We start from the raw sequence: 14392 nt of genomic DNA, 5'->3' as shown, positions 1-14392 counted from the left end.
GAACATGAAATCTGTGCCGGGGAAAGTGAGGGGGAGGTGGTATTTGGTGCTCAGGTAGGGAGGGGTGTGGTATGGTGGGGAAGTGTGGTGTGTTGGGAAAGAAAGGTTTGGTGTTGTGGGAAAGTGTGGATGGTGTAGTGAAGTGGGAAGGTGAGGAATGGTAGAGAGGTGGTTACTGGTGGGAAGGGGAGGTGTGATGGAAAGGTATTGTGGGGAGGTAAGGGATGTTGGGAGGTAAAGAGTGGCGGGAAGGTGGGGAGTGTTAGGCAAGTCTGGTGTAGTGTAGTGGGGAAGTGAGGTGTGGTGGAGTGTTGAGGTATGGTGTGGTGGGGAGGTTTAGATGTCATAGAGAAGAGTGGCGTGATGGGGAGGTGAGGTGTGTTGGGGAGATTTAGGTGTGGTGGGGAGGAGTGAGATAGTGGCTGGGCAGGAGGGAAGTAGTGTGTGGCGGCAGGTCAGGGGTGAGGCGGCCATCTGATAACCTGGGGGCAGGAGCCAGGCAGGGAGGGAGCTTAGCCTGGCTCCCCTGCCTGCTGACTTAACTCCCTCCCCTACTCCCCATGTGTTTCTCCCCAGGCTTGCTGTGGTGATAAGGGGAGAAGAGGAGAGCAGTGTACCTCTCATATTGGGTAAGGGAGAGGGAAGGACAGAGGGGTGTCTGACTGAGCTTGAACCAGAACAGTGGACCTCAGTTGATGGTCCAGGCAGACCATGGTCTCACCTGAGCGGGTGAGGGGCACTGTGCCTCTCCCAGAGCGGGTGAGGGGCACTGTACCTCTCCCAAAGCGGGTGAGTGGCACTGTGCCTCTCCCAGAGCGGGTGAGAGGCACTGTACCTCCCCTAGAGCGGGTGAGGGGCACTGTACCTCTCCCAGAGCGAGTGAGGGACACTGTACCTCTCCCAGAGCGAGTGAGGGACACTGTGCCTCTCCCTGAGCGAGTGAGGGGCACTGTGCCTCTCCCTGAGCGGGTGAGGGGCCCTGTGCCTCTCCCAGAGCGGGTGAGGGGCACTGTGCCTCTCCCTGAGCGGGTGAGGGGCACTGTGCCTCTCCCTGAGCGGGTGAGGGGCACTATACCTCTCCCAGAGCGGGTGAGGGGCACTGTGCCTCTCCCTGAGCGGGTGAGGGGCACTGTGCCTCTCCCTGAGCGGGTAAGGGACAAGTCTATCCCACTGAAGTGTGAGGGAGGCTGGACTCACCAGTGTATACTACATGGAGGCAGGAAGTGGACGAGAGACTCAGCATATTCCAGTGACACTCGGCTGGTTCGTGTGACTTTAATACCTCCTACAGTCAGCTGACACGCATTTTATTATCACCCAACTTTACTTCCAGTCGAAGAAAGCCGGATGTACGCTCGTAAAATATCAGAATAACGGAATGAATCAGTGACAAATTGGCAGTTCACATGGACGTCAACTTCACATTGAAAAATAGAATTCCGCAGTCAGTGGGTGAGCGCCAAGTATGGCACCGCTAGATTATGTTACAGAGGAACAACAGTCGTACGCTTGCCAGAACACTATGATATTGGAGACTTGTATTGAATGTTGGCGATAGCTGAGGGCATGTCTGAGGGGCCGGCACGTGCTGGAGAGGGCTGTAGTATGGTGGGGAGGGCTGCTGGATGCTGGAGAGGGCTGTGTTATCGTGGAAAGGGCTCTGGATGCTGGGAAGGGCTCAAGTATGGTGGGGAGGGATGCTGGGGAGGGCTCTGGTATGGTGGGGAGGGTTACTGGGTGCTGGAGAGGGCTGTAGTATGGTGGGGAGGGCTGTGTTATCGTGGGAAGGCCTACTGGATGCTAGGGAGGGCTGGGACTGCTACGGGGAAGCAGAAGATGTTGAATGTTGTAGTAGAGGGCTGCATGATCTCCGAGGATAATGGAAGGTGTTGGGTGATGTTGGAGGTACTGAAGGGGGCTGAGAAATGATGGAGGGCCGTAGATTGCTGAGGACAACTGGGAGATGTTAGGTAGGACTGGGGACAGGCTTCAGGATGTTAGAGAAAGTTGAGGAAAATTATTGAGGATTTTGGAGATGGTCGAAGACGTTGGAGTATATTAAAGATGCTGGGGACAGTTAGGGAAAAATATAAGGGGGGGGGGGGTGATGTTGGAGATCGCTAGGGAACGCTGAAGGAAGGTGAAGAATGTTGGAGATAAGTAAGGGATGCAGGAGGTAGCTGAGGAATATTAGTGATGTAGGAGTTAGCTTAAGGGTATGGTTGAGGGGTGGGAGATGTTGGAGATGGGAGCTGATAGCTGTTGAAGAGGACGAAGGAGTGTTAGCATTGTTGGGAGATGGTGGAGGCTGTAGGAGGGAGGCCAGATGTGCGTGGAAGTTGTCGACGGGGGCTGGTTGATGTTATGGAGAGTGGGAGGTATTGTAGAGGGATGAGAGGTGATGTAGAGGGGTGGAAGATGTTGCAGGGCTGGAGATGTTGAAGGACTCCATGACTGGAGTCATAGAGGATGTCTGAGGCTTGAGGGATGTTGGAGAGCTGGGATCTTTAGGATTTTGGAGGAATAGAGATTTTGAGGAGCTGGGAATGTTGGAGCGATGGGATGTTGGGGGAATAGGGATGATGAAGGGCTGCTATGTTGGAGGGCTGAGGAATGTTGAAGTGCTACAAATGTTGGGAATTGGGATATTGGAGGATTAAGGAGTCAGAGTGTTGAAGATGTTGAGGAGCTGGGATTCTAGTGGACTGGAGTGTTGGAGGTCTGGGAATATCTTAGGGCTGGGTTACCTCGGTGGAGAGGTGAGCATTCCTGCCTCTGAATTCTCACAAAGGTCCGCCCGGGTTCCATTCCGGCGTGGGGCGGTCGCCCCATAGTCAACCCAACTGTTCATAGTTGTTCATCCCCCCTTGAGGCTGGTCGATAAATTGGCTACCTCACTCACACGATATATATATATATATATATATATATATATATATATATATATATATATATATATATATATATATATATATATATATATATATATATATATGGCGAGGTAGCACAAGGAAACAGACGAAAGAAATGGCCCAACCCACCCACATACACGTCCACACACGCAAATATACATACCTATGCATCTCAACGTATACATATATATACACACACAGACATATACATATATACACATGTACGTTATTCATACTGTCTGCCCTTATTCATTCCCATCGCCACCCCGCCACACATGAGATGACAACCCCCTCCCCCCGCATGTGCGCGAGGTAGCGCTAGGAAAAGACAACAAAGGCCACATTCGCGTTAGCGTTAAGAACAGAGGATTGAGCCTTAGAGGGAATATCCTCTCTTGGCCCCATTCTCTGTTCCTTCTTTTGGAAAATTAAAAACGAGAGGGGAGGATATTTCCAGCTCCTCTCCCCCCCCCCCTTATTTTTTAGTCGCCTTCTACGACACGCAGGGAGTACGTGGGAAGTATTCTTTCTCCTCTGTCCCCAGAAATTGTACAGTATATATATATATATATATATATATATATATATATATATATATATATATATATATATCTTTCTTTCAAACTATTCGCCATTTCCCGCGTTAGCAAGGTAGCGTTAAGAACAGAGGACTGGGCCTCTGAGGGAATATCCTCACCTGGCCCCCTTCTCTGTTCCTTCTTTTGGAAAACTAAAAAAAAAAAAGACTATAGGGGAGGATTTCCAGCCCCCCGCTCCCTCCCCTTTTAGTCGCCTTCTACGACACGTAGGGAATACGTGGGAAGTATTCTTTCTCCCTTATCCCCAGGGATAATATATATATATATATATATATATATATATATATATATATATATATATATATATATATATATATTCCCTGGGGATAGGGGAGAAAGAATACTTCCCACGTATTCCCTGCGTGTCGTAGAAGGCGACTAAAAGGGAAGGGAGCGGGGGGCTGGAAATCCTCCCCTCTCGTTTTTTTTTTTTTTTTTTTTTTTTTTTTTTTCCAAAAGAAGGAACAGAGAAGAGGTCCAGGTGAGGATATTCCCTCAAAGGCCCAGTCCTCTGTTCTTAACGCTACCTCGCTATCGCGGGAAATAGCGAATAGTATGAAAAAAAAAAAAAAAAAAAATATATATATATATATATATATATATATATATATATATATATATATATATATATATATATATATATATATATATATAGAGAGAGAGAGAGAGAGAGAGAGAGAGAGAGAGTTGATGTTACCGGACTCCGCCAGCATGAGGTTACACCGCGAGTGAAAGCGTCACCTTTGGCGAGGCTGTATCATCTAAAGTACAGTCTCGTCGAAGAACTTCTCACTCTAAAGGAGTCCATCAGTTCCCTGCTACTGAGTGTAGCGCAGTCTTGGAGCTGCAGGCGCCCCTGGGGAAGAGGTCCTGGGTGACATCAAGACTCTTGCTCAGAAAATAGTCGTGAGGGAATTGTAGATAACAATCATAAAGATAAATAATGGATGATATGAGACTGTCATGATGAGGGCACTCAGCTGCCAGTGGCAACTCTGGTGCCGTAAACAAAACTCTTGGTGGGCTGAGGACGTTGGAGGGGAGGGGAGTTGGAGGGTTGAGGATGTTGGGGAAGTGGTGTTGGAGGGTTGAGGATGTTGGAGGGAAGGGGTGTTGGAGGGTTGAGGATGTTGGGGAAGTGGTGTTGGAGGGTTGAGGATGTTGGAGGGAAGGGGTGTTGGAGGGTTGAGGATGTTGGGGGAAGTGGTGTTGGAGGGTTAAGGATGTTAGAGGGAAGGAGGTGTTGGAGGGTTAAGGATGTTGGAGGGCCGCGGTGCCTTAGTGATGGGGTTTTAGAGAGCTGGGATTTTAGAGGGTTGGGGTGTTGGAGAGTTAGAGATGTTGGAGTACTAGGAGATGATGACGGTCTGGCTATAATGGAAGGCTTGGTATTGCTGGAGTGAAAGGAAGATTGAAGGTGAGTGGAGAATCCTCCAGATGATATGAGTGATTAAAAAGGCTTGAGAATGTTGGAGAGGATATAACAGTGCTGGAGAGGGTTTGAGAATGTTGGAGAGGATATGACAGTGCAGGAGAGGGCTTGAGAATGTTGGAGAGGATATAACAGTGCTGGAGAGGGTTTGAGAATGTTGGAGAGGATATGACAGTGCAGGAGAGGGCTTGAGAATGTTGGAGAGGATATAACAGTGCTGGAGAGGGTTTGAGAATGTTGGAGAGGATATGACAGTGATGGAGAGGGTTTGAGAATGTTGGAGAGGATATGACAGTGATGGAGAGGGTTTGAAAATGTTGGAGAGGATATGACAGTGCTGGAGAGGGTTTGAGAATGTTGGAGAGGATATGACAGTGCAGGAGAGGGCTTGAGAATGTTGGAGAGGATATAACAGTGCTGGAGAGGGTTTGAGAATGTTGGAGAGGATATGACAGTGATGGAGAGGGTTTGAGAATGTTGGAGAGGATATGACAGTGATGGAGAGGGTTTGAGAATGTTGGAGAGGATATGACAGTGCTGGAGAGGGTTTGAGAATGTTGGAGAGGATATGACAGTGCAGGAGAGGGCTTGAGAATGTTGGAGAGGATATAACAGTGCTGGAGAGGGTTTGAGAATGTTGGAGAGGATATGACAGAGATGGAGAGGGTTTGAGAATGTTGGAGAGGATATGACAGTGATGGAGAGGGTTTGAGAATGTTGGAGAGGATATGACAGTGATGGAGAGGGTTTGAGAATGTTGGAGAGGATATGACAGTGCAGGAGAGGGCTTGAGAATGTTGGAGAGGATATGATAGTGTTGGAGATGGTTGGGAGTGTTGGAGAGTATGTGACAGTGCTGGAGAGAGCTTGAAAATGTTGAAAGTCATTATAGTGAAGATGATGGTCCTTTTGATAATGATAATTTCGCTAATGCTAAACATATTTATGATTTATATAATTATGATAATTAGTATTTCATTAATGCAGATAGAAGTTACCATAATAATAATAATAATAATAATGATAATAATAATAATAATAATAATAATAATAATAATAACGATAATAATAATGATAATTATAATAATAACAATAATAGTAATAATAATGATAATAATAATTATAATAATAGTAATGATAATAGGGGAGAAAGAATACTTCCCACGTATTCCCTGCGTGTCGTAGAAGGCGACTAAAAGGGGAGGGAGCGGGGGGCTGGAAATCCTCCCCTCTCGTTTATGATTTTCCAAAAGATGGAACGGAGAGGTGGGCCAAGTGAGGATATACCTTCTAAGGCTCACTCCTCTGTTCTTAACGCTACCTCGCTAACGCGGAATAAGGCGAATATGTATTAAAAAAACTAATGATAATGATAATCTGTAATGTTATGAAACGACACCAACCACAATGTATGATAACGGCAAAAAAGGACGTTATTAAGAACATACCCACGACCCACCTGCGTCTCCCACACATATACAGTGGTACCTGTAGGTTATCACTGGATCACATACAGTAGTACCTGTAGGTTATCACGATCACATACAGTAGTACCTGTAGATTACCTCTGGATCACATACAGTAGTACCTGTAGATTATGACTGGATCACATACAGTAGTACCTGTAGGTTATCACTGGATCACATACAGTAGTACCTGTAGATTACCTCTGGATCACATACAGTAGTACCTGTAGATTACCTCTGGATCACATACAGTAGTACCTGTAGGTTATCACTGGATCACATACAGTAGTACCTGTAGATTATGACTGGATCACATACAGTAGTACCTGTAGGTTATCACTGGATCACATACAGTAGTACCTGTAGATTACCTCTGGATCACATACAGTAGTACCTGTAGGTTATCACTGGATCACATACAGTAGTACCTGTAGATTACCTCTGGATCACATACAGTAGTACCTGTAGGTTATCACTGGATCACATACAGTAGTACCTGTAGATTACCTCTGGATCACATACAGTAGTACCTGTAGGTTATCACTGGATCACATACAGTAGTACCTGTAGATTACCTCTGGATCACATACAGTAGTACCTGTAGGTTATCACTGGATCACATACAGTAGTACCTGTAGATTACCTCTGGATCACATACAGTAGTACCTGTAGATTATGACTGGATCACATACAGTAGTACCTGTAGGTTATCACTGGATCACATACAGTAGTACCTGTAGATTACCTCTGGATCACATACAGTAGTACCTGTAGGTTATCACTGGATCACATACAGTAGTACCTGTAGATTACCTCTGGATCACATACAGTAGTACCTGTAGGTTATCACTGGATCACATACAGTAGTACCTGTAGATTACCTCTGGATCACATACAGTAGTACCTGTAGGTTATCACTGGATCACATACAGTAGTACCTGTAGATTACCTCTGGATCACATACAGTAGTACCTGTAGATTACCTCTAGATCACATTTAGACTCACAATCCTTATTATGTTATACAAAACTCACATAATGTGACAACACTGAAGAGAAGCAGTAGTCATTATATAAGGTCATAGAGGCTTGGGGTAGGATGTGCAGTTGAAATATGAATGTCATTAGGAGGATGAATGAATCAGAGTGTTGCTAATGATTCACTTACTGCCCACCACTATTTATAATTTGCGTGAAGAAACATTACGTGACAGTTTGTGAACCATGTCACGTTATTCCACTCATATGAATGGCCATTAGTCGTTACGTCAATCATGTGATGTCATAGCATGTGACGTCACCCCTGACGGATTCTGTTTAGGCTCGAAGGTGTGCTACACAGACGGGAAACTTGATGTGTGTGTGTGTGTGTGTGTGTGTGTGTGTGTGTGTGTGTGTGTGTGTGTGTCAAGTTATATGCCTTTAAGTCTTCGTGTCTTTGTAACAATATACCATGAAGAAGAGCGACCTCTGCCGTACAGGGGAGGAGCCAGGGGTCGGTAGGGGAGTCCGTCGCTGAGGCTGTGTGGTTTCTTGTGACCATCAGGTACGGGTACAGGACGAGGTGGAGGAGGAAAGAAAAAAAGAGAAAATACAAGAGAAAAGATACAAGGTGATGCAGAGCAGAAGAAAGTTGGAAGAAGTAAAAGAAGGAATTTGTAGATAACTTAGCAGCAAACACTGGTATAGGATGGCTTCCGATGTTCCCAGTGTTTATGAACAGTTCAGTAGAAGTTCAATGTTCCTGGTGAACTTGACGAACGTTGTGTCATAATCTTATTACTCTGGTGAGCTTTTAAACGTGTTAACATAGTTTGGTTACTTCCTATCTTTGATATGACAACAGAGAGAGAGAAGAGAGAGAGAGAGAGAGAGAGAGAGAGAGAGAGAGAGAGAGAGAGAGAGAGAGAGAGAGAGAGAGAGAGAGAGAGAGAGAGAGACTTACCATGCATCAGAGGGAAGGACTGGGAGTCCTGGTGGTCCCTGGGGTAGTGGGTTCGCAGTAGTGGGGGTGGAGAGGCGCTACTGGCCCCAGCCGAGGTGGTGGGCGAAGCAGAGCCCTCGCTTCTGTATCCCTCCAGCTCCGCTGAGGTAGTGGGTGACGTAGATGGATCCAGCGGCTGGGACTCCATCAGCGTCGTGCCCCTGGCTTCGTCCTGGTCCTGGGCACGCCGCAGAGCCACCTGCTGGGCCATGATCTTCTGCCGCTGCACCGTCAGCTCGCACCGCGCACACTGGCACTTGAGGAAGGGGCAGTACCTCTTGTGGCCCCGCAGCGGTGTGTGTTTGTTGTGGTTGCGACATCGGGCGCATTTCGGCACTCTGTTGCCGAGCCCCGCCGGCGGCTGCTGTTGCTGCTGCTGCTGCTGTGGCTGCTGCAGGTGGTGGCGTGGCGGGAGCGTCACGGACTGGGACACATCATCACTGTAGCCTTCGTCAGCGGGGCTGTCAGTCAGTAGATTGAGAGGTCTTGCGGCAGCCATGTTTCTTAACTCGCGTCTGACACGTAGTGACAGTAATCCGTCTTGCTCTACCGTTGTCGTACAACCAAATGAGTTATCCACTTGGTGATGATTCTGTCTGTTTATCACAACAGCTTGAGTCGATTATGATAACGTGACGTCACAGAGGGACAGCTGTTGCTCAGTCTATAAGAGGAATGTTTACAGAGAGCCCAGCGTGGAGCAGTGCTGGAGGCTGGACGGGGCCTGGCGAGCTGGTAAGACTGACAGAGGCTGCGGGGTGGTGGCTCTTGAGTGGCCGGTCCCGCGCATGCGTGGCTCTGAACCGCCGGTCTAACATCTCTCGAACACTTTGATACATCCAGACATTAATCCTGTGGTCTTCTGGCGATATTAATCTCTTCATCTTCCCCATCGTGTCGTTGACAGCGGCACTCCCAACACACACCCTGGGTCTGGGTTCCTCTCCCTGCATGCGTGGTCCTCCTGACGGATCATGTCAACACTGACCCGGTACATAGTGGACAACCGTCCTGTGACCTGGCTGGGTTCATGATGGTCCTGTGACCTGGCTGGGTTCATGATGGTCCTGTGACCTGGCTGGGTTCATGATGGTCCTGTGACCTGGCTGGGTTCATGATGGTCCTGAGACCTGGCTGGGTTCATGATGGTCCTGTGACCTGGCTGGGTTCATGATGGTCCTGTGACCTGGCTGGGTTCATGATGGTCCTGTGACCTGGCTGGGTTCATGATGGTCCTGTGACCTGGCTGGGTTCATGATGGTCCTGAGACCTGGCTGGGTTCATGATGGTCCTGTGACCTGGCTGGGTTCATGATGGTCCTGTGACCTGGCTGGGTTCATGATGGTCCTGTGACCTGGCTGGGTTCATGATGGTCCTGTGACCTGGCTGGGTTCATGATGGTCCTGTGACCTGGCTGGGTTCATGATGGTCCTGAGACCTGGCTGGGTTCATGATGGTCCTGTGACCTGGCTGGGTTCATGATGGTCCTGTGACCTGGCTGGGTTCATGATGGTCCTGTGACCTGGCTGGGTTCATGATGGTCCTGTGACCTGGCTGGGTTCATGATGGTCCTGTGACCTGGCTGGGTTCCGGGTCAAGTGGTTCAGGCTCGTACACACGGAAACTAAACTGTTCATCATGGTTGTCTTGTCTCGCAACGTCGCTTGTACTACGGTCACCTCCATCCTCCACCACCATTATGAACATAGTCATCAGGCGCCTCCCCCACCACTATCACAACCATTATAACCATTGTCATAAAGCGCCTCCCCCACCACCATCACTATCACCACCTATATAATCACAGTCATCATTGCCTCCCCCACCACCATCACTATCACAACCATTATAACCACAGCCATCAGGCGCCTTCCCCACCACTATCACCACTTTTATAACCATTGCCATAAAGCGCCTCCCCCACCACCATGACTATCACCACCAATATAATCACAGTCATTAGGTGCCTCCCCCAACCACCATCACTATCACCACCATTATAACCACAGTCGTCAGGCGCCTCCCCCACCATTATAACCATTGTCTTGACGCGCCTCCTCCCCCACCAGCAGCAGCAGCAGCAGCCTGGGAGAGGCAGCACGTGGTGCAGGGTGGACCACAAGGCGTGTCAGGTGCTGGGGACACGGGAGGGGAGGTGGCGGCGTCAGCTGCTGCTGGGGTGATCCTCTTGTCCTGCAGCAGTAGCAAGGCGTCCTACTCCACATACAAGTGATGGACACGGTAGTGAGGACGTCCCTCGGATCAGAGATCATCTCAGTAATGGAGTGACTCGCAGAGAGAAGCTTGTGGTCAAGGCAGACGTTAAGTTGATCCCTTTTGATATTCAATTATCGTAAACATATTTTACAAGGTCTGGCGTTCTTTTACCTTTTTGTAAATTAGCATGAACGACCCACTGTAAATATAAACTCCGGATATCTTCATTATGATGTGATTTTACCACAGTGGTTCCCTGCGCCAGTCTTGGACGGACGATGAGCGCGACACCGGGTAACACTGTGTTCCCTCCACAACACAACAGTGTCGTGCTGTGCACCTTATGGAAGGGTGTGGGTCCTGCTTCCTGGACGAGATGCGAGGTCCGAGGCAGGAGACGGTGGGAGAGGGGAGCACTGTGGGAAAATGGGTCTCAGTGGAGAGAGAGAGAGAGAGAGAGAGAGAGAGAGAGAGAGAGAGAGAGAGAGAGAGAGAGAGAGAGAGAGAAGAATCGTAAAAGGGGAGGGGGACGGGGGCTGGACAAAGTGTGGTGGAGGATGAGAGGAAGAAGAGACGGATAATGTGGTTAATCACGAGAGATGACAACACATGGTTGGGATCGACGTGAAGCACCTGAGTGAACCACTATGGAAGGTGTATTGGGCGACGTGAAGCACCTGAGTGAAGCACTATGGAAGGTGTATAGGGCGACGTGAAGCACGTGGGTGAACCACTGCGGAAGGTGTATAGGGCGACGTGAAGCACCTGGGTGAACCACTACGGAAGGTGTATAGGGCGACGTGAAGCACGTGGGTGAACCACTACGGAAGGTGTATAGGGCGACGTGAAGCACGTGGGTGAACCACTACGGAAGGTGTATAGGGCGACGTGAAGCCTCCTACGACACACAAGAAATACTGTACGTCGGAAATATTCTTTTTTTCATCGTTAATAAATGATAATAATAATAATGTTAATAGTGAATATCATTATCATATGGTTTCTCCTCATGATTTTATTATTGTCATGCTAGATGCCTACCCACGTTACACCTCAGTGTTGACCTACCCTTGTCTTGTGTGCAGCTATACAGTGAACGGTGGAGCGGGATGGGATCAAAACATACACGGAAGGAACCAGGTGATCCTAATAGACATTTTTCATGTGCTAATTTTGGGCGGGTCGCAAGTCCTTTGTCCAAATATTTGTTCTACCTTAAGATAGGATAAGATGTTGGTAATGCAGCGCGTTATCTTACTGTCACGATTTAAAGAAGCATATATATATATATATATATATATATATATATATATATATATATATATATATATATATATATATATATATATATATACTGTACCATTCTAGTCACATACCAAGTCTCCACTTATCTTTACCCTCGCCTTCTGAAGACTCCTTCCTCGACCTTATAAGTCGCAATATTTTTTTTTCATGTGATGTAGACGTTTGGACGAGACGAGATATTAAATATTCTACACCTTTGTGTTATCTGTCGCCGTCTGCTGACGCCCCATGACCCAGGCTGCTGGGGGGGGGGGGCGGCTCAGGTTGTTAGAGGCCTGACCTGCCATCTGTTCTTCAAGGGTGCCGGCCATTGTTCATGTCAGCAGGTCCACTCAGGCAAGAAGGTTCCTCTCTCCCGTTTTCCATGATGAACCAGCCACATTCAGAGACAACATGCCCATCCTTACAACCTGACCATATTCATCATGCCACATGTGCATCTTAATTAATCATGGGATGATTATAAATCAGCAGGAGTGCGAGTTTGATTAGCAGCTTCTGCAGCACACAGGAGCCGGCCCTTCACGCGCGTCACCACGTGTTCTGGAGAGATTCAATTGTCCGGACGCGCGCGTCCAGAAACCCGGCTCTCTCTCTCTCTCTCTCTCTCTCTCTCTGCTAGGCTAACACCGCTCTCCTTTGCCTCTGTTTTCGTCAACGTCAGACTCTTCAGTGATCCATTTCCTCATTGTCCAGCTTCATCTTATTGTTCGTCTTCTTACCCGGCTGTTAAGAGAAGTAAAATTAGTTTAATTCAGAGATGAGGACTGGCACCTCACCCACCACGTGTTGTGGAGAGCCGACACCTGCCCGTTGATGCCACGTGTTGGCCCGACCTGGGCCGCACCTGGCTCATGAACCTCTCAAACCCTGACAACCCCCGACCAAATTTCGACACCCCCCCACCCCACCTGCTCATATCACAACCCCGACCGGCATCATGATCTCAACCCAGTCACAACCTCAGGACTCCCCTACAAAGACCACAGACCCAAGACAGTTCGTCAACCCCATCCCATATCACAACCCCTGAAATACTTCACAAAATCCCAACCAAATCACTCTGGCACAACCCCACTCAGATGACATCCCCGACATACCTCGTACTTCCACCCAGATCATAACCTCCACGCGCTTCACAACCTCTACTAAATCATTTTAACGCATTTCACAACCTTATCCAAATTACGACCCCAACACCACACAACCCATACCCAGATTATACCACTACACGTAAAAACCACCTAAATCACAAGCCACACGTGACAACCCCACATATATCACAACCCCATCACTACACAATTATTCTCATATCCCGATCTTCAGAGCCTTCTGTAGATCACAACCCCAACACAGTTTGCAACTTCTAATAAGATTACAACCTCAAAACACTTTACAACCGCTCTACAAGATCGCAACCCCACCACACCATCTCCAACACACTTTGTAACCACCACCTAGATCACAACCCCAACATACTTTGAAATCCTACCCAGATCATAACCCTAACACACTTTACAATCCTACCCAGATCACAACCTTAACCCACTTTACAAGCTCTACCAAAAAAAGCATAATCCCAATCCAAATCACCCTAAAGCAGCTCACAACCCACACTCATATCACAACCCATCTCACCTCACAACCCCTAGGTTCGCAATCCATTCATAATCTACGTAGTTGTAGCTGATGTACTTGTGTTACCATTGCAATATTGCCTACCTCCACCGTCACTGCCACTACCTCGTTAGCGGTCGTCTTCCCTATATAACAGTCTACAGTTACATGTAAACTTCAGTTCGCCATTGCTTTCCATTTGTGGATCGTCACCGTAAACAATGGCTCCGAATTTGCTGCGGCGCAAGAGGACCAGCCATAAGCCTGCAGCAAAAACATTGACAATAGGGAAAGGGAAGCAGAGGGCTGGGTCAACACAATCTCTACACCATCCCTCCTCCCTCCCAGCAGTACACGTGTGTGCTGGGTGGCGTCAGCTGGTGCCCAGGGTGGGCGGGGAAGAGGTGGCTGGCTGGCTGGCTGGCTGGGGCAGGAGGCGCGGTAAGCTGTGGGAGGGAGCGGATTGTTGACACTTCCGCTGGCCGGTCGCCATCTTGGCCATGATGATATAACTCCGTTTTCTACATCATGTTTGGTTCCTCCCGCTGGCTAATTGTAGTTGATCAAACGGAGAAAATGTCGAAAATTGAAGCCGCTTTTGATGTGCTGATATTTTCTCTTCCCATAAAAGTGCAGATGAATTCCATTGATGCGTCCCAAACTTTGGAGTAACTCTTGTAATGTACTTGAGTCGCTCCTGGTCTGGTGCACATCTAGGATTTGGTCAAGGGGAGGAGGGAGGGGGGGGGTTACTAAGGTCTCGTTTAAGACGAAGAGCTCAAAACAAAATTGGTTCGTAAGAACACATTGTATTTTTTTTTTTGAGAATTTTGCTCTTTTTGTGTTATTTGGATGTTAAAT

At 48.0% G+C, this 14392-nt stretch overlaps 1 protein-coding gene across 1 annotated transcript; it reads right to left on the bottom strand.

Annotated features, from left to right (window-relative positions):
• Nucleotides 1–2362: 2362 nt before the first annotated feature.
• Nucleotides 2363–9196, bottom strand: LOC139750047 (uncharacterized). Its single transcript, XM_071664385.1, has 2 exons — nucleotides 8340–9196; nucleotides 2363–2593 (listed from the first exon to the last, which is right to left on the bottom strand). Exons 1-2 carry the CDS (start codon nucleotides 8889–8891, stop codon nucleotides 2363–2365), a joined length of 783 nt encoding a protein of 260 aa, XP_071520486.1. The 5' UTR covers nucleotides 8892–9196.
• Between the last annotated feature and the right edge of the window lie 5196 nt (nucleotides 9197–14392).

The sequence above is a fragment of the Panulirus ornatus genome, chromosome 9 (assembly GCF_036320965.1).
Source record: "Panulirus ornatus isolate Po-2019 chromosome 9, ASM3632096v1, whole genome shotgun sequence".
Lineage (NCBI taxonomy): Eukaryota > Metazoa > Arthropoda > Malacostraca > Decapoda > Palinuridae > Panulirus > Panulirus ornatus.
This window is presented reverse-complemented; position numbering and strand designations above follow the sequence as displayed.